The 19967-nt window shown below is 57.7% G+C and overlaps 1 protein-coding gene across 3 annotated transcripts; it reads left to right on the forward strand.

Moving 5' to 3' along the window:
* The first annotated feature begins 274 nt into the window (after positions 1 to 274).
* Positions 275 to 16360, forward strand: PTPN7 (protein tyrosine phosphatase non-receptor type 7). Of its 3 annotated transcripts, XM_039698569.1 has the most exons (11): positions 275 to 591; positions 3877 to 3925; positions 6301 to 6529; positions 6868 to 7051; positions 7482 to 7566; positions 8094 to 8170; positions 10504 to 10641; positions 11404 to 11514; positions 12086 to 12243; positions 13075 to 13188; positions 13743 to 16360. In XM_039698569.1, exons 3-11 carry the CDS (start codon positions 6399 to 6401, stop codon positions 13834 to 13836), a joined length of 1092 nt encoding a protein of 363 aa, XP_039554503.1. In that variant the 5' UTR covers positions 275 to 591; positions 3877 to 3925; positions 6301 to 6398; the 3' UTR covers positions 13837 to 16360. The 3 variants fall into 3 exon arrangements, with proteins under 3 accessions (XP_039554503.1, XP_039554505.1, XP_039554506.1); XM_039698571.1 differs by lacking the exons at positions 275 to 591; positions 3877 to 3925 and adding an exon at positions 4327 to 4449; XM_039698572.1 differs by lacking the exons at positions 275 to 591; positions 3877 to 3925 and adding an exon at positions 4970 to 5055.
* Positions 16361 to 19967: the final 3607 nt, after the last annotated feature.

The following is a 19967-nucleotide window of genomic DNA, read 5'->3' on the forward strand; positions in this document are numbered from 1 at the left end:
CGGCCCCGGGGGAAAGGCGGCACATGCCGGCCGGCCAGGGCCCGCTCGGTGCCGGGGGGATGCCGGGGGTCCGGCGGGCAGGCAGCGCTGCGCTGGGCGCTGGGCGCTGAGCGCTGAGCGCTGAGCTCCAGCCCGTAATGGAGATGCTCCTGCCGGGGCTGTCCTTGGGAACGCGCTCCCGTGGAGGACGCAGGAACAGCGGGACGCGGCTCTCCGGAAAATCCACCTGCGGGGCGGCTTCCCCCGGCCGCCGGGCGCTGCCGGGCCCCGGGCCGGCGGGCGGGGGACACGGGGGACACGGGGGACACGGGCACAGGTGAGGAGCCGAGGGCTCGCTGCCCCCGGCCGGCCCTGCGGGATGCTCGGCGTGGCTGCACCGTCCTCCTGCTCCTGCCGTGCCCTGCCGGCAGCCGAGCCGGCGGCGGGCAGAGAGCCTGCTCCGTCCCCAGGCAGCTGCTTCACCTTCAAGCCTGCGAGCGATGCTTAGGCAGCGCAGGAGATGGGATCATTTCCAGCAGCCCGCAGGACATCCTGACTCCCGGCCGTGCCGACGGAAGCAGAACCTTCCCTTCCTGAGTGCCGGACCCAGAGGTGACTGGTGGGACAGAGCCGTGCTGGGGTCGGCAGCCCTGGGGACTGAAAGTGCTGGGCAGTGTCTGTGCTGTGGGTGCTCCTGCTGAGGTAGCTTTGGGGCTGCAGTGCTGTGGGGAGAGGGTGAGGAGAGGCGCTGGGGTGTGGATCAGGGCTGCGTGAGGGAGCCTCTGCTCAGGAGGCTGGGGGCAGAAATGGCATAAGGATTGGCTGGTCATTTGTGGGAAAACAGGTCCCAGGCTACAGCTGGAAGGTGCTTTTTTCCCTTTTGCACAAAGGGAAGTGGCTATGAAATCACGGCCAGAGGTGCAAGATGACCCCATGCAAGAGGAGTTTTAAAATGCAAGTGAACAAACAGCAAGTACCAGTCAGGGAAAAATCCAGATCTTCTTTTCCAGAGCACCAATTCCACAGGGACCCAATATCTTGCTGAAAGTAAAGCCACACCTATAATGACTCTTCAAGGCCTCTGAGACTGTATCATGGACCTTACATCCCAACAGATAATCCTAATGCACAGATATCCACAGACAGAGGACACAGGGGATCCCATGTCTGGCACATCCCTGGCTGGGTCAGGGTGAATAGCTGGTGTGGTAACAGCTGGCACTCTTCCCTCCATGTGCATCCCTCCATCACCACTCGGGGCATCACCATCACCATCACCCCTGACACCCAATGCCACCAAGGTCAGAGCAGACAGGAATGCTGGGGGACAAGGGATGTTCCTGTTCTGGGACCTCACCAGTACCTCTGCACCAGGGGAGGGAGGCAGGAAGGCGAGGGGCACAGCAGTGACCTGCCTGGAGCCATTTCCTTCAGTGCTGCTTCCTCCCATCCCCTCCTGGGTTTTTCCCCTGGACACTGTCAGGTTCCTCTTCACTCACACCAGATTGCAGTGGCTGTCCTGGTCCTGTCCTTACAGCAAACTGACCCTGGGTTGGGATCTGCCCCTAGCCTGGACACTGTCTCCCCTCAAAGCCAGGTCTGCCCTGGCCCCAGCAGTCCCTGCTTGTAGGATCCAGCAGCTCTGCCCCCCAGGCCAGCCTGATGCAGCTGCTGCAGAGCTGGTGGTGTGACATGGGACAAGCAGGGCTGCACACAAAAGGCACAGTCCTGGCCAGAGCACCTCCCAGCTCTCTGCTGCCCACTGCACCCCTCTGTGAGCCCAGCCAGGGGCCCTCAGGAGGAGCCAGCTGGCACATCAAGCTCCAAGCAGGGGCTCAGAGGTGGCCAGAAGAGAGAGATGTGCCCAAAGGTGCATTCGAGGGCAGGCAGGGAGAGAGGGCAGAGAGATCTGCACTGATGAGTGACCAGGGACACTTGCAGATGTGCGTGTGCATCCACTGTATGCCTAGTGGGCAGGAGGGGCAGGGCTCAGTCCCAGGAGGGCAGCAGACATAGGTGGGTGCAGAAAAGGTACAGCTTGCTGCCCAGGTGGCACCGAGAACTGAAAAATGCCCTGGGTCAAGCACATGCTCTGACTCCCTCTGCTCCTGGTGTCCCTCACATCCAGTCTCTCTCTACCAGCTCATGCCTCATTTTCCACCAGCACCTTCATTTTCATGCTGTGGTCTCCACAGGTCTGTGTCCCCTCCCATGCTCTCCCTTCACATGCACTCCTCAGCGTGCTGGTGCTTTGGCAGAGGGGAGGAAGGGCAGCCATGCTGGCAGGTGGGAGCACACCAGGCTCCAGCTGTGCACCATCAGAGGTGTGCAAGGGTCAGGACATGCACCTCCTCAGCAGTGCAAACTTTTCTGCTCCTAGGAGCCTGGGCCATGGCACATCCCCACACAGCACCCCCACTGCATTCCTCCTGCCCTGGGTGGGTGGCCATGGCCAGGACACTCTCTTCAGTCTCCATCAAAGTTTTCCGCACAAAGAGCAGCCCAAGGGGCCAGGTGCAGGTTCCAGAGGTTATCTCCTGGGTGTCCTGCTCAGCTGCAGCTGGCACAGGCTGGTGTGTGACTGGCAGGGCCAAGCCAAAACACAGGGAGCTTTGAGCAGCAGAGGGAAGCTGCTGCAAGGCTTTTTTGAGGACATCCCTGAGCATGAGGACCTTGGTGCTGTCATGCTTCAGAGGCAGAGGATGCACTGCATCCCAGCATCTCAGCTTCCCCTTTTTACTCTGAGTGAGGTCCTTTGTCATGACCAAATTCAGGTGGAACCAAATAAGCCATTTTGCAAAGGAAATGCATCAGCATCTTTCCTGCAGCATCCAGAGGCATTTAATGGCCAAGGCAAAGCCTGGCAAGGGGAATGTCTTGGTTTGAAAAGCCAGGTGTCTGCCAAGGAGGGCAGGAGCCTCCCTTGAAATTGAAAATGTAATTTCCTTCCCTCTGAATTATTATGATTTTGAAATTAAGGGGCTCTCAGGCAAAGACATGGCAGTAGGAATAACAATTCTTTATTAGGAAAATTAAATATACAAATGCAATAAAACAAATAAACAAAACAAAACAAAAAAACCCCCCAAAAAACAAAACCCACTGCCAGAGTCAGAAGGGGAAATGGCCCCCTGTGGGTCAGGGTGGTGGCACAGCCCCATCCCATGGTGGCTCAGCCCTCCTGCAGTGCCAGCTGTGCTTCTGCTGGAGCAGGGATCCTGCACAAGGGGGGAGTTTTCCTCTGGAGCTCCAGGGCTGCTGGAGATGGGCCGGGTCTCCCTGTGGGAATGCAGGGCAGGAGAAAGCTGCTCCTCTGGGAATGCAGGGGGCAAAGGCTGCTGTGCTGTTCCAGGCTCAGATTGTATCCAGGTAGGAATGCTTGGCTCCTGCCCTGGGCGGAGCATCTCCCCATGGGATGCTGGAATTTGATCAGCCATGCAGGGACACTCAGTGGCCATGGACAGCAGAGATCTCCTGGAGGGAGGATTGGCTGTGGGAGAGACGAATAAAACGGCCCCATGACCAGCAGAGAACTGCCCCAGCTCTGACAGATGGGGACAGAATGCACAGCCCCATTTCCAACCTGAGACATTCTATCCTCAGGAACCCCTTGAGCTCAAAGACACCCAGACGGGACAGGTGCCCTCCACACTTAGAGCACAGACACAGTCCCAGCCTCAGGAAGTGTCTGTATGTCTAACAGGGTGTTACTCCAGCACAGAATTTCATTTGCTTACTCTGGTTCCTACTGGGAGCAAGTTTCTGAAGACACCTTTTTTAGTCCTGCAGTGCTGGTCATCCCAGCTATTCCTGAGCTCTGTCAGGGACAGTGGGAAGGAAGGGCAGTGTGTGGTGGGGCTGCCTCCGGCCTTATAGATGTTCTTTCATCCCACACAGGGCACAGAGAATTCCTCAGTCTATCCTCCAGCCACTCTAGGATCTGCAGGTGAGACACGGGTCCTGGATAAGTCTGTTCTGCTGCTGGCCAAGGCCAGCACTTTCTCTGGAGCTTGGGTCCTCTGATGTCCTAGCCCTCGGGTGGCACTGGGTGGCACTGGCAGGGTCTGGCAGGGCTGCCCAGGGAAGCTGTTCTGGCACACCTGCAAACACACAGGTGTGCACAGACACGCAGCTCTCCAGCGAGGGGACAGCACAGTCACCTCAGTGAGCTGGGCTGGGGTGGCTCTGGCCAGAGCAGCCCTCAGAGCAGACACAGGAGAGGTGTTTGGGGTCTGTGGGGCTGTTGGGGTGCAGCAGGAGCTGCTGCAGCACAGCGGGGTGGGGGCTGAGGAGGAAGGAAGCTGCAGAGCCCAGGCACGAGCAAACAGGAAGAGCGGTGGGGATGTGTCAGGAAGGATGTGCAGTGCCCCGAGGGCAGACCTGGCCTACCTGAGCCAGGCCCCAGGGAACTGCGTCCCAAATACATCCCTGCCCTTCCCTGCTGGAAGGACAGACCTGTCCTACCCTGAGGTACCCGGGGTGGTTGTGGGTGCACAGGGGTGTCCCCACGGGGGCAGGGATTGGGACAATGGGGTGGCACAAGGAGCACATGGGCAGGCACCGGGGGTGGGAGGCTCTGAGCGAGCCCTGGCACATTCCAGAGGGATGGGGAACAGCCAGGGCACGGCCTGGGCAAGAGGACAGCGGGCATGGGAGGATTCATCCTGGCTCCCTGTGGGCTGTGGGGTGTGATGCCCCCAGAGCAGCCCCACTGCACCATGCCAAGCAGCCTGCCTCACCAAAATGTCTGGCCTTGCCCATCCCTCCGTGCCCCATGGCGTGCCACAGAGGGCAGGGAGCACACGCCAGCAGCCCCGGCGGAGCTGCCTGTGGAGGCAGCCGGGCTCGGGGAGGCCGGGCCGGGCCCGGGGCAGGCCGGCCGTGGGGAGCAGGGCTGGGCGGGCGGGCCGAGCCAGCCGCAGAGATGTGGCCGGTATGTGTGTGGGCGGCAGCCGGGGTGGGGGAGAAGGAGGGAGAGGAAGCAGCAGAGGCAGCAGCTCCTTTGATAAGCGGCTTCCTGAGCACTTGCAGACCGTGCTGCCAGGCCGGGAGCGGAGCCCTCGCACGGGGCAGCAGGTAGGCAGCCCCCAGGCCAGCAGGGAGCCGGGAGAGCCCCGGGCCTGTGCCAGGGGCGGTGGGCATGTGTGCGTGCATGGCAGCGCCAGGCTGGCGGGGATGCTGGGCAGGCCATGTGGGCGCTCTCCCTGCCGCTGAGGTGCTTCCCTGGCACCTCCAGGTGTTTCCTGGCCGGACTGGGATGGGAGCCTGGGCTGTCTCTGGGCAGCAGCTGCTCTTGACCTGCCTGGATTGAGAACACCCTGCGTGGGGCACGGGGATGGTGTGAGTGGCAGTGGTGGCATTGCCACTGCCAGAAGTGCCACTGGGCAGCAGGGAGTCCTGGGGAGCAGCTCCTGCCCTAGCTGTGTTCCCAGCCACCATGTGGACACCAGCTCTCCACACGACCTCCCCAAGCAGATGGGCTGCCTGGGATCCCACTCTTTGCCCACCAAGAGCTCTGACTCTGCATCATTCCCTGCCTCTGGGTCTGTTTCCTCCTCATGGAGGAAGCAGGGGATGAGGGGGAGGTTCAGGATCCCAGGGGGCTGCCTGCACCATGAGGAGCTGTGCCCAGAGGTGAGTCAGCATCACCTGCATCTCCCAGCCCTGCCACGGGCTGACCCCTGGCTGGTGATGGAGGATGTCTGGCACCTTCCCCAGCTGGGCTGCCCCATGGCCTTTTGCTCAACCACACAGATAAAGCAGTTTCCTCTCGGCAGTTGCTGTGACCTGCAGGATGGAGGAGGCTGTACTAGGGCCATGAGGCTGTAGAGGGTGCTTGGTCTGTGTGTCCCTGCAGCAGGAGATGGCCAGGCTCCGTGCAGTGGCTACAGCCACCTTGTGTCACCTGCTGAGCGCTGCCGTGCTCAGACATTCCAGCTCTCAGTTCCCCACCATGTCCCCAGGATGAAGCAGGACAGTGATGGGGAAGGGCTGGGAGCACAGGGCATGTGCTTCCATGGAGGTGGAGAGCATCTGGGGCTCCCAAACCAGACCTGCCCTGCCACCACAAGGTGGGTGTTCTCCCCTCAGGGGAAGCAGGTGGTGCTTGGTGGCATGCCCAGGGTCACCAGTGTGGGCTGCAGTGCTGCAGGCATCCCCGAGGGTGACTGTGCTGGGAGCTCTCCAGGATATCTGCAAACAGGGGCTGGGGTCTGTTTTCAGGACAATTAAGCAGTTAAAATCCATCCCTTGCTTGCAGACCATCTGTGGGGGCTCCATCCAGCCTTGTGGTGTCTCTCAGATCTGACTTTTCTTTTCCAGCTGCTTCTCCTCTGATGGCTCCACGATCTCCCAGGAGCTGAGAGCCCCCTGTGTGGCCCTGCTGTGCTTCAGGACGAGGGCTCTGTGGTTGCTGCAGCATGGTCCAAGCCTGCTTGGTGTGCTCCAGAGTTCATAGGGGCAGCCTGGCAGCCCGGGCAGCTGCAGTGGACATGGACAAGCCAGACAAGCCCAGTCCCCCTGCCAAGAAGCACGTGCGACTCCAGGAGAGGTGAGTGTGCCTCAGGGTACCCATGGCACTGCTCATCCCAGGGCTCCCCTGACCTTCCTTCCTGCCAGCCTGTGCCTGCAGCTGCCAGGTCTGAGTGTGGAGGCAGCCCTGGCCCCCACCCAGCCCAGGACAAATCCCAACACCTTCAGTCCTTCAGGGGCTTCCCAGCAGAAAGGCAAAATGTTCAGCTAGCTCCGTTCCTCAATCTCCCCATCTGCTGGGGTCTCTGTCTGGCTTTTGCTCAGTGTGGGGTGGTTTTAACTGATGATGCAGTGGGGTGGGCTGTCCTTCTGTCCCAGGGTGGCAGTAGGTCAGCCAGGGACCCCTGTGCCTTGCAGGAGGGGCTCCAATGTGTCACTAGTGCTGGATATGAGCTCTCTAGGGAACGTGGAGCCCATCCAGCCTGTCTGCACGCCACGGGACATCACACTGAAGTTTCTGAGGACATCCAGCCACGTGCTGAGGAAACAGGAGCTCCAGCAGCACGCCCAGAGCCTGGCACAGCTCCAGGAGGAGTTTTCGGTGCGATGATCATGATTTTCTCTCTTCCTCCTCTCAGGAGGAGTGGCAGGGGCTGGCGGTGGTGGGGCTGATGGGGTGAACATTGGGCTCTGAGCCCAGCTGTGCCCCACAGCCCCAGTGGGAGAGCAGGCGGTGTGGGCAATGAGGGGAGGGGTGCCCAGGTCCCACCTGATCCCTGGCGCACACATTTCCTGTTGGGGTCCCTGGAAAACCCTGTCCTGCCCTCCCATGCCATGCTCTTCTCCCAGCACTGCCTCTCTGGAAGGACTCCCACCACAACTGGAGTAAAGGCAGCACTCATCCCAGGAGCTGCCATCTCTGGGATGCCCCTGGGTCAGCTCTGCCCTGCTGGGCAGCCAGGTCTGCCACCACCAGGGGACACAAGTGGCAGCAATGGGCTTTTCCTCATGGCTGTTTTCTCCCCCTGCAGAAAATCCCACCCAACTTTGTGAGTCCGGAGGAGCTGGAAATCCCTGGGCGTGCTTTCAAGGACAGATACAAAACCATTCTCCCCAGTACGTGCCACTGTGTCCCTTTGCCCCCCATTTGCCTGTGTTTGCCTGTGGGTGAGGGGTGGCTCAGAGCAGCCCTGGCACTGGGTGGGCACCCCTGGGTGCTGTTGCTGCTCCGTGTGCCCATGTTGCAGGGGTGTGCACAGTGGTGGGGGTACGTGAGGAGCTGCTCCCTGCACTCCCAGGTGTGCAGCACTCGTGGGGCCTTCCATGTCCCAAGGGCATGGTCCTGAGAGTGTAAAGGCTGAGGGTGTTCTGGAGGGGCTCAGCTGGGCTCTAGTCAGGTTCTGTGGATGTCCTGGGGATCACTGCAGGTGAGTTACCCCACCTGCTCACTAGGGCACCTGCAGGTTTGGGCTGTGCCCTGCCAGGGGAGTGAGGCTGAAGGGGGACAAGAACAGGCCTGAGGGAGGGTGCAGACAGCTCTGGGCATGGCACGGAGCAGGAGGACTCCGCCTCCAGCCCCTGGGGTCAAGGCAGGGAGGATGGGCAGGATCAGTCCCTTGGGTAAGTCCTGTGACATCTTTCAGATCCTGAGAGCCGGGTCTGCCTCAGGAGGGCTGGGAGCCAGGAGGAAGACAGCTACATAAATGCCAACTACATCACAGTGAGTGTTCTCCCAGGGCTGCAGCGAGGGCTCCCAGGGCATCAGGCTGCAGGTGCCACATGCTGGGGCACTGTCACCTGCTCTCCTGTGCCTGCCCTGGGGCAGCAGACTTAACTTTCCCCCCCTGTTGGAGCTGGAGATGTGGCTCCATCTGCACAGGGCAGATACACTGTTCCTGTGGTGGGAGAGTCTCACGAGGGAGCTGCTCTCAGCTCCTGGGCACACTGAGCACCCCAAAGGGTCCCTTGCAGTGGCTTCTCCATCTGCTGCTCACACACTGGCACATTGTCTGGCAAAGGCACGGGAGGCAACCTGTCAGCAGGTTATGGCAGCTCAGAGATCCTCAAACCTCACTCATCCTGGGATTTCCTCTCTGCTCAGGGAGCTTGCTGCAATTTCCCAGGAAGGGAACTAATGAAGATAGGGTGTGGCTTATGTTTGGCACATGGTGGGTTCCTTTCCAGAGACTGAGAAATCCCCAGACCCTAGGGTGTTACTTAGACAACTTGGTTTTGATTCCATCCCTGTGCAAACCCTTCCAGGCTGCAGTCTCTGCCAGAATGGGATCTCTGTGAGCCAGGTGCCAGCTTTGCCCAGCGGGCAGAGTTCTGGCTGAGCAACTGCAGCACCTGCCCATGGGGCTGCCCAGGGCCAGGGAAGCAGAGGGATGTGAGTGAGGCAGTGAGGAAAGCAGGACTTGGAAAAGCAGCCCACAAAAAGTGCTGGCTGGGGTGACACACAAACCCCTGGGAGGAGCTGGAGGGCTGTCAGGAGCATTTCTTTTCTGATGGTGCTTGTGGCTCAGACCCACAGCAGTAACCAGCACCCAGCAGGGAGGGTGAAAGCTCTGTGAGACAGGAGCACTGTGCCCAGAGCTGCTGGGAGCTCCAGGGGCAGTTTGCCCACGGGCAGAGGAGCTGTGTCTCCTGAGGCAGCCTGGCAGCATGCAGCTGCACCTCAGGTGACACTGGCACCCTGTCCCTACACCCCGGGGTGTGGGACACCCAGGAATGCTGGGTTTTTCTTTACAAGGTCTTTTAAGACTAAACTATTTAATTAAGAAATGACACCTAAATTATTTTCACTTTTAACTCAATAACTCAAATAATTACTCAAAGTCTGCAATATGGGCTTGTCTAATTACAAAACACTACTTAAACTTATAAAGAAGAAGGTGAAGAAGAAGGACTAGTAACTGCTTTAAAACTTCCATTTTAGTTCTATATATACTATTGTATTCTAAAACTAAGTTTTCTCCTCAGTGATATTACACACTTCTAACTAAACTACATACTCATAGTCCTAGTGCTGTCAATCAATTTTGGGAGCCCTCTCTACAGCCCCAGGTCAAACAGTGTTCCCCTGGGGGTCTGTCAGCACAGAAATTTTAAAACTCTCAGCAGCCAGGGTTCCAACATCTCCCCCTCTTGTTGCATCCCCTCTGCCTCACCTGACTGCTGGCAATGCACAAGCACTGCCCACCCCTGTGTGCAGCTGGTATTTCCTGCTCCCTTCCTTCCCCTTGCCTCCTCAGAGGTGCAGTGCTGCAGGAATTTGTGGGCACATCAGAAAATTGGCAACACAGCCTGCCTGGGCCTGCCTGGGAGGCACAGGAATCTGGGAGGGCTCTGCAGGAGATTGATCACATCAGCCCCACCTGGGATTGATGCTCTTCCTGCTGAGGTGTTCCATGAAATGTTTTTGAGCATGGCTGCAGGGGGAAAGTGGAATTCTCAGGGTTGACACCCCCACAGAATGACATTCCTTAATCATGTTTCCTAGGAAAAATAAATCATCTCGAGGCATGAAAATAGGGCTCTGCAAAATGTTCCTGAGAACATTCCTGTCCCTTAGCTGGGCCAGTGCTACTTCTTGTGAGACCAAAGCATTAACAGATTGCTGGGAAGGCCTGGATTTTCTATACCTTTGGCAATTTTATACCAGGAGAAGTATCTGGAGACAGAGGATGCTTGGAGCTGTGGAACAGGGATTCCTTTTTATCCTTGTGAAATTCCCACAGTGAGGAGTGCAGCTCCTTGTGTGAGCTTTGCCTCGCCAAGGCACCATCAGCTATTGTCACACGGATAGTGACCTTGGGTGTGCAAGGCCAGCTGCATGGACTTGCTCCTGGAAGATGGGGCCAGTGGGGTGGGGAGGATGCCTGGTGGCTCCTCAGCAGATCTACAAAAGCATTTTAAGGACAGGTTTAGTAGGAAACAGCACGTGTGGCTCAGCCTCTGAACCGTGGAGGAGAGCAGCGCGGTGAGGGCTGGAGCGAGCTGGGCACAGCCCCGGTGCCCTCAGGTGTCCCTGACAGCCCCTGTGCTCGGCAGGGCTACGCGGGGCGGCCCCGGGAGTACATCGCCACACAGGGCCCCCTGCTGAACACCGTGACCGACTTCTGGCAGATGGTGTGGCAGGAGGAGGCTCCCCTCATCGTCATGATCACCGAGCTGCAGGAGCGCAAGGAGGTACACGGAGCCTGCAGGGCCTGGGCACGGGGTGGGTGTGCTCACAGTGCAGGTTGTGTGAGGCCAGAGGGGGGGCTGTGCACCCACTCACTGTGCTTTTGACTCAGAGGGTTCCCTGGTGAATCACAAGTGGAGGAGGAGATCCCCAGGCCTGCACCCTTGGCCCTATCTGGTTTTCCTCCTCACATGGCTGTGTGCTCTGGGCTGGATAATAGGATAAAGGGTTTAGGGCAGCCCCCAGGGATGGGCCAGAAGTAGTGGGCAGCAGTGCCCCTCTGGCCCCCCAGAGCTCTCCCCTGGGCTGGACCCCCTCCTGAGAGCTCTCAGCCCAGGGGAAAGCTCTGGGGGGACAGAGGGGCACTGCTGCCCACTGGTTCTGCTCCTGGGATGGGAGCCACCAGTACCTGCCTGGGGGTACTGAGAACTGGAAACTTTCCTGGCCATGTCCTTGCTCCCTTCTCTCCCAGCTTACAGCCTCCTTGTCCCCTGGTCCCTCTGGAACCTTCCTGGGCTGAGCAGGGATATGTATCCCTGGGGCCTGAAAGCCAGGCCAGGGCATAGGAGAGGGTGCAGGGGTAGGGACCTATCCCTTCTTTGCTTTCCCTCTGTATCACTCTACCTCCACCTTCCCTGCTCCCCTACCACCCCCAAGGTGCTGCCCCCTCCCAAAAGCACTGACTCAAGCACAGTTCAAACGTCCTTGAGGAGGGTCCTTGGGTGCCTTGAGCATCTCCACAGCCACAAACCTGCCTTGTTCTCCAGAAATGTGTCCACTACTGGCCCGAGAAGGAGGGCACCTATGGCCCCTTCACCATCCACGTGCAGGGCGTGAGCGAGTCTGTGGAGTACGTGGTGCGGGATCTCTCCATGCAGGTGGGTCTGAGCCTCATCCTGGGGGCACAGAGGGAGCACTTGGGGCCCAACAGTGCCCCTGGCACCCTTGGCATCTCTGGTGAGATGGCAATGCTCCGTGACAGGGAAGAGGAGGGTTCATGATTCTCAGGAGGCCCCTGCCAGAGGAGGGGCATGCAGAGCCTGGAGAAGCTGGGAGGGAGCAGGAGCCAGCCCTGGGGTGCAGAGGAGAAGGGGTCAGCTGGGCAGAGCAGCACCAGCCTGCTGTTTTTGCACTGTGCCATTAGACTCTGCCCCATGGGCTCTCTGTGTCACCCGGGGCTGACCCCAGCCTAGAGGATCTGGCTTGCTTTGCATGGACTCTGGTGGCAGCACTGGAACACTGCCTTTGTTCTCATCCTCTGGGTGGGACACATCCATTGGCTCTGGCCCAGGGGTCTTTTCTTCATGTCTGGCAGAGGCTCAAAGAGGGACTCAGGAGGAGTGTGGCTGAGATGGGTATGGACTGCTTGAGCTCTGCTGAGCTGAACACCCCGTTTCATCTGGCCCGAGCCCTCACATCCCCATTTCTCTTTGTCCTGTGCTGGAAAAGCTTGGGAAGGAATGCCGCAAGGTCAAGCACATCCTCTTCCCCTCCTGGCCGGACCAGCAGACACCCGAGTCAGCCAAGCCCCTGCTGCACCTGGTGGCCAAGGTGGAGGAGGCTCTGCAGGCTGCAGCCAGCCCAGGGCCCATCGTGGTGCACTGCAGGTAAGAGCTTGCACCTCACCTGGGCCTGTCTGTGCTTCTCCTTGGGGTCAGTCCCCCGAGAGTCCTCATGCACAGATCCCATGCTGGTGCAGAAATCCCAGGGCTCAGCCACCCACAGCAGAGCTGTCAATCAGCAGCTCCCATCCTGGCAGCAGGATGGTGGCATTAGAGTGGCATATCCTGCACTGGGGTCCAGCAGGGTGGGAGCAGGAGGGGTCTGCATTTGGGACCCAGCCACCAGCCCCACCCTACACCCACAATTCCAGCTCTGGAAGATCCTGCTTGAGCAGGGAGATGGAACCAGGTGACCCCATGGTTGGTCCCTTTGAACCTGACCCATTCCTGCTCCCTGTGCCACCAGCATGGCCTGTGGCTTGGATGTGGCACCGTGTTTCAGGACAGCCCTCCTGCAGGAGGTGGCCTCTGCCTATTCTCTCCTTGCTGAGTGAATTTGGGGACGGTGGAGCAGAGCACCTGGTTATCCCTAGGGAACGTGCAGCATGCACTGCTGCAGGCTGAGTGCAAACCCTCGGGGAGCCCAGCTGGGAGGGAAGGGGGCTGCAGAGCCCACTGCACAAGGATGGGCACAGACTGGTTTTGTGTTTGCAAAGCAGCCTCAGCTGGGCTGTGCCACATGGCAAGAACTCCTTGCCATGGCAGTGACCCCAGCCCATGGCTTTTGGTGCCTGGCTCAGAACCTTGGTCTGGCAGCTGGGGCCAGGACCCCACATCCCTCTAGGCAGAAATCACAATCCAGGAGTGCAGCCAGCTCAGCAGTGCAGGTGCAGGCAGTGGGTGCTGTGGGTGCTCACAGCTGTGTCTGCCCTGCAGCGCGGGCATCGGCCGCACCGGCTGCTTCATTGCCACCAGGATCGGGTGCCAGCAGCTGCAGGACAAGGGGGAGGTGGATATCCTTGGAATCGTGTGCCACCTGCGCATAGACAGGTGGGTACACAGAGCAGGTGGCTCCTGGAGGCTCCTGCTGGGTGCCAAGCCTGGGAGCAGGGCTGTGGGTGGGATGTGGCAGAGACATGGGGATGGGCATCTCAAGGGGGCACAGGGACTGTTTCTGCTGGAAACCAGGAGGGTTCTTGGGGGATGCAGGTGTGTGGATAGCAAACAATTCCCAGTGGCAGGCTGGTTCTGCAGTCAGAGCTGTTGTAGCTCTGACATGAGGACATGAGGGAGAGGAGAGGGGCTGTGAACCTGGCAGCCATCTGCTCCTCTCTTCCAGCTCAGCCACTAAATCCAGAAACACTCCACCTGGCCATTTTTCAAGAAGTATAGGTGAAAATTAGCACCAAGTCAGCTGCTAATCTCACTTTGAACAGCCCAGCAATGCTTCTGAACCCCTCTGTTTTTGGGCTGATCTGCTGCCTGCTTCAGAGGCATCTTGACATGGCTGGTGAAGTGGGAATGTTTGTGCCCTGGGGGCAGAGAGCTGGGAGCAGGATTCTGTGTTTGGTGAAGTGTCAGTGGGCCCTGCCTTTCCCTTGCAGAGGTGGGATGATCCAGACGAGCGAGCAGTACCAGTTCCTCCATCACACGCTGGCTCTCTACGCTTCCCAGCTGCCAGAGGGGGCAGGCTGCTAGTGCAGGGCCCCCAGCGGGCTTGTGGCTCCCTGCTCTGACCTCTCCTGCACCAGCCTCGGGGACACCTTCACCAAAACCCCTCTGATGCTGCCGGGCCACAGAGCAGCAGCGTGAGCATCCCTCAGGATGAGTACAGCCAAGCCAACCCCGACTGTGGCTTTGGACCCTGGGGATGAGCAAGGTGAGGTGGTGCACTGGGTGCTCGAGCTGGCCACTGCTGCTGGCTCCAGGCAGATTTCACCCATAGAAAGTAGCTTTGGCTTTTGAGAGGTGCAAGATCCTGACCAAGAAGAGCAAGCTGTGTGGAGGAACTGCAGCTGGCAGATGCTGGGAGCGTGGTTTGCCTTTCAGCTGCACACAAATGTCCACCCTGTCAGACACAGTGCTGGTGGAACTACCCTGAAATAAACAGAGCCTCTGTCCTGGCTGTGCATCCTTTGTGGGCAGGGCTGGGCTTGCTCCAAACATGCACCACTAAACTCCTCTTGCTAAAGACACACCTTGATGGCTTGGTGCACGGGCAGCTAACAGCACTCCACAGCTTGCTTCCCTCTCCACCTTCAGCCAACACCTTCTCAACAGCCTTAAAGCAGAATCCTAGAATTATAAAGATTGGAAAAGACCTCCAAGATCATCGAGTCCAACCTCTGAACAACCCCAATCAGCCCACTAAACTGCATCATGAATTGCCATGTATATTTGTTTCTTGAGCACCTCCAGGGATGGTGAGTCCCCCCTCTCCCTGGGCAGTCTGTGCCAGTGCCTGAGCACCCTTTCAGGGAAGAAATTTTTCCCCATATCCAACCCAGACCTCCCCTCTCTCTAGCAGGGGAGATTCCCAAGTGCAGTTTGCAAGTGATGTGTTCCCAATTGCCATGAGGGTGGGGATTTGGAACTCTTGGGGTTTTTTTCTGAAATCAGAACAAAAAAATATTTGGTTTTATTAGATTGTCTTTTAAGTGATAAATCCAGGGGGGAAAAATCGAAGATGGAAAAGCATTTTGTCATAAAGCATGGAGATGGAAATACTCTGTGAAGTATTTTGAAGTACTGTGAAGGTATTCAAAGCTGCCCTTGCCAATGGGCATCAAACACCCACTTGGGCAGTGAGGGCTGGGAAGGAGATGGGATCTGCCCTGTCTGTGCCCACCCATGTCCTAAGCCTGACATGACCCAGTGTGAGATCCAGGGAGAAAAGGCCCAGTCTTCCTGCTGGAAGACATGTGTGCATGAGCTACCCCTTCCCCACTCCATGGCTCCCCAAAGTGCAGCTGAATTGCTGCCCAGTGGTCTTCCCTGTCCACATTCCTCCTTGGCACCAGGAACAAATCTGCTTCCTGGCCCAGCAGCAGGAAAAGGAGCAGATCTCAAGTGACATCCTTTCACCTGCTGCATTCCATCATCCTGGCAGAGAAATCCCCTTGCTCCTAGTGCCAGGTCAGCCCTTCCTCATGCCCCAGCCTGCCCAGCCGGGTGATTTGGGGGGAATTGTGTTCTCTGTGGGACTCCTGTGTGATTCTCAGGCACTTGGACAGGCTGTGGAGCTTCTGCAAGCTCCCTGCAGGTCAATGCATGGCTCAGGACTTTGTGTTCTCAGATAATTTGGTGTAACACTGTTATCTTTAATGGTGTCTCTGGAAACACCCATAGAGGTTTGAGTTGTGAGACAGGCTTTATTCAGCATCCCCTTCCTCAAGTCTTTCCTCACCCACTGCCATCAGGCAGGAGAAGTTGAAGTCTTGCAAACTGCACCTGGACAGTTTTCCTGCACTCCCTGGACAGCAGGACACACTCCATTTTCCTCATGCTTTCAGTTTGCTGTCCAGAGAGCTCAGGGCAGGCTCAGGCCAAGGGCTGCCTGAGGCTCTGCCAAGGCATGCAGGAGCAGCACCAGGATCACAGCTGGGCCAGGCATGTTGTCACCTCCTCCCAGAATCCCCATCAGCTGCTGGGAGTTTTTCCAGCTCAGCTGTCTGATGCAGATTATTATCAGTTAAGCAGGTTTCCTGCCTTTTGATTTCAGTTTTACCAGCTCCATGGCCCTTCCCTGGCCCCTGTGGGAGTTCTCTCCATCCTGGGTGCACTGACCCCTGAGCAGTGCTGGGGGCTGTGCTGAGCCATCACCTGTGTTATTGCCAAGCCCTTCCTGGGCTCACCCCACGTCAGGGGTGCAGCAGGGTTTGTGTAGCACAGTTTGTGTGGTTGGGATGGGGCTGGCCCAGCCTCATCCCCAGTGGGTGCAGCTGTGAGAAGCAGGTGAGCAGCACTGACAGCAATGAGCCTTGGAGTGCCCAGGTGTGCTGAGCACCCACCAAAGGGAGCAGAGGGCACACGGGTGCTATGCATGAACCATGAGGGGTACAAAAGTTTGGGCTAAAGAACAAGAAGGGCTGATTGAAGCCCTCTGCAGTCGTTTGGTGTTACTCTGCATGGGTTGAAGCCCTCTGAAGTGGTTTGGTGTTACTCTGTATAGGTTGAAGCCCTCTGAAGTGGTCTGGTGTTACTCTGCATGGGCTGAAGCCTTCTGACATTGTATGGTGACACTCTGTGTATTGTGGCCGTCTCAGCTGTGACCTGTGCTGTGACAGGTTTGGTCTGCTCTGGCTGTGTCCTGAGAAACTGTCTCAGGTCCATAAACAGCACACTAGACAGAGGAAAGGAATCTCTCCAAAATCTTGTGCTTCCCCATGCTAGCATTAAGCCCCTGAACTTGGCCAGGGATTTCAGCCCAGCCAAGATTGCTGCTGTTCCTCAGTCCCCCACTTGAACCCCAGGTATGGTCCCAGTGTCCTTGTCCTGCTCAGTGTTCCTGTGCCCCACAGGAGGCACAGCCCAGCCAGGCAGAGCTGGGGGCCCTGGGGTGCAGCATCCTCCAACCATGTCCCCAGGAGGCCAGCTCCTGCCCAGTGCTCAGGAAAAGTCCTTCCTCTACACAATCATAAATAAGTTTGGGTTGCAAGTCCATCTAGTCCCAGCCACCTCCACCATCCCAGGTTGCTCTGGGCCCTGGGCACTCCCAGGGATGGGGCAGCCACAGCTTCTCTGGGCAAACTGTGCCAGGGCCTCACCTCCCTCTTTGTGAAACATTTGGTTTTTTACATCTAAGAAAATATATTAGGTATAAAGATATAAGATCCTGTCCTATCCACATGACTGTAATTTTGGCCTGAGATTTTCCCTGCTGGTAGTCCATTCCCTCCCCTTGCAACAACTCACTGGGATGGGAGGAACAAAACATGGTGGCCCATGGCACACATCACTGTTGTGGCACACATCACCGTTGTGGCACACGCCAGCTTTGGTGGTGGCAAGTAGACCCAGAATGCTCCAAATTCACTTGCAGCTGGAGGAAAGTTTCAATGCCATCAAACAGCATTGCTTCAGCAGGTCCTTGGAAAGGCACAGCATGTGCCAAAATCCAGCATTTTGAGTAATTAGTAATAGCTTTGCTCATAGGTGAGTGGTGGTAACGTGTGGACTCCAAGCAATCAGTGACCAAGCCATCATCTGGAAAGGAGACTTCCAGGGCACACTTTGACACTCCCAGGCAGCACTGGGGTGCCAGGACCTCAAGAAGGCTCCATGGGAGCACCTGCAGCAGGTGGGACCCCACAGCAGCACCCAGCCAGAGCCAGAGGGAGGCTTGCCCTGGGAGCACCAGGAACACTGAGGGACACAGCAGTGACAGCTCTTTGTGCTGCTCCTTGGCAAGCCAGGGTTAAACTCGGCCAGGGGAGCACCAGGAAAAGCCTCCCCTCACCCATGTGGGCTGGCACAGCCCTGACCTCTGCTTCCTTAAGGAATTCAGTTGAGCAACCACATCAAACCCTCGTGGGAATGTCAAACATGCTCTGGAGAGGTCTGGGAGTCTCAGGTCTGGAGAGGCCCTGGGGTGGTACCAGCTCTTGCACAGGACTCTGCCCAGTGCCCAGCTCTGGCTGAACAGACACCATGAGGTGACACCATGGGGACAGTGCTGCCAGGGTGCAGCCCTGCAGGTGCCACCATGGACCCTCTGCAGGGAGCAGAGCTTGGGACCCTGGTTCAAACCAGTGGGAAACGGCCCCATGCCCCCAAACCTGTCAGAGCTGACTCCCCTTGATGGGAATAAGGGAAATAGAGTGGGTGGAGTGGGGATAGTGCATGAAAATGATATTTTTTGCTTGTTTTTTTGTCTCTCCCAGCGTGGGGATGGTCAACAATGGAACTGTAGTTCCTGCTGTGAGGGTGAGTTTGGCTTGGGCACTGGATGGGCAGTGTCTGTGGCAGGGACTACAGGAACATCCAGGGGCAGTCCCTAACAGCTTCAATGCTACAGGAATGCTGGGGGAAGCCCCAAACTGCTGTAGGGACATTGTTAGGCCTGGAGTGTTTATTAAAAATCTGGTTTCTCCCATATTTGTGAGGCCCCACCTCGAATGCTGGGTAGAGTTTTGGGCCCATCATGAAAAGAAAGGCACCTCAAGTGCTGGAGCATGTCCAGAGAAGGAAATGGAGCTGGGGAAGGGTCTGGAGCACCAGGAGCAGCTGGGAAAGGGGCTCAGCCTGGAGAAAAGGAGGCTCGGGGGGAGCCTTGTGGCTCTGCAAAACTCCTGACAGGAGAGGGGAGATGGGGGGAGTTTGGCTCTGCTCTCAGGGAACAGGAACAGGAGGAGAGGGAACAGCCTCAAGTTGCACTGGGGGCAGTTTAGATTGGATATTAGGAAAGATTTATTCACCAGAAGGGTGGCCAGGCCCTGGCACAGGCTGCCCAGGCAGTGGTGGAGTCACCAGGGACATGGTTCAGTGGTGACCATGTGTTGGTATAACAGTTGGACTCAATGATATTAGAGGACTTTTCCCATCTGAACAATCCTCTGATTCTATGAAAATAAAAAACCTTCAAGCAGAAATTACATGCAAGATTTGGGGGATGATGAATTTTTCACTGATATGAGGAGTTCTGAAGGGGAAAAAAACAACAAAAAACAATGGTATTTCTGCTCCCTCAGGCCTCCCTTCAGGAGCACAGGGATCCTGATCTGGCTGCAGCAGCCTGGAAAGCAAAATGCTTTGTCTCCAAAAATAAAGTCAGCTTCCCCGTGACTTATAGCACATGAGGGAAACTTCCCCTCCCTTAATTGCCAGGGGCTGTGAGGTGAATTGAGCCCCAACCCAGTTTCCCCATTTCCTGTGCACACACATTTGTCTCAGGCAGCCCCAGCAGTGGATTCAGCACTTTGTCTCTCACAGAGCACCAGCAACCTCTACGTGTGGGCTCTGCCCAGCAGCTGCTGCAATAAAGGACCTGCTGTGAGGGAACTGCAAACAGCCTGGTGTGTCAGTCCTTGCATTGGGCCTGGCTCAAATCCCACGTGGATGGAACTGAGCCCTGTTGGCGTGGCACAGCCAGGCAGCCCCTGCCCTGAGCGCTCAGCACGGTGTGGGAGAGCACAGCAGAGCCAAGGCACAGCCCTGGGGCAGCTCTGCACCCCCAGCCCAGCAGAGCAGAGCAGGGCCAAAGCAAGAGGGTTTTGGGGCTGCTGAACCTGATGGCTGAAGGCTGCTGTGGCAGCAGGCTGGGTACAGGTCTCACAGGAACATCCTTCGAGGGAGCTGTGCCTTTGGGTTGTGTCTCGTTCTCCAGGTGGGAATTGTCAGCTTCTGTGGCATTGTTTGGGGTTCCTGGCACCCCCTACACCCCAGTGCCACTCTGGCTGCTGGCCCCCAGCTCTCCTGCACACCCCACACCCTGCACCCCCAGTCCTCCTGCACTGATCACACCCTGCACCCTCCAGTACCGCAGGACCTCTGCAACCCCAGCACCCCTGTGCCCTGCATCTCCCCCAGCCAGCCCTGCCCACACTGCCTGCACCCCTCAAACCCTGCACCCAGCACCCTCAGCATCCCTGCAGCCTGCACCTGAACCATCCCTGCACCACTGCAGCCTGCATCTGAACCATCCCTGCACCCCCTGCAGCCTCCACCTGAACCATCCCTGCAGCACTGCAGCCTGCACCTGAACCATCCCTGCAGCACTGCAGCCTGCACCTGAACCATCACACAGACATCACTTGGGGAAACTGAGGCCTGAGACCAAGCACAGCCTCCAAAGCAGTGAGTGGCCCACCACTGAAGAAGAGAGCAGGTGG

This window comes from Passer montanus, unplaced genomic scaffold (genome assembly GCF_014805655.1).
Source record: "Passer montanus isolate IOZ18808 unplaced genomic scaffold, ASM1480565v1 scaffold127, whole genome shotgun sequence".
Classification (NCBI taxonomy): domain Eukaryota; kingdom Metazoa; phylum Chordata; class Aves; order Passeriformes; family Passeridae; genus Passer; species Passer montanus.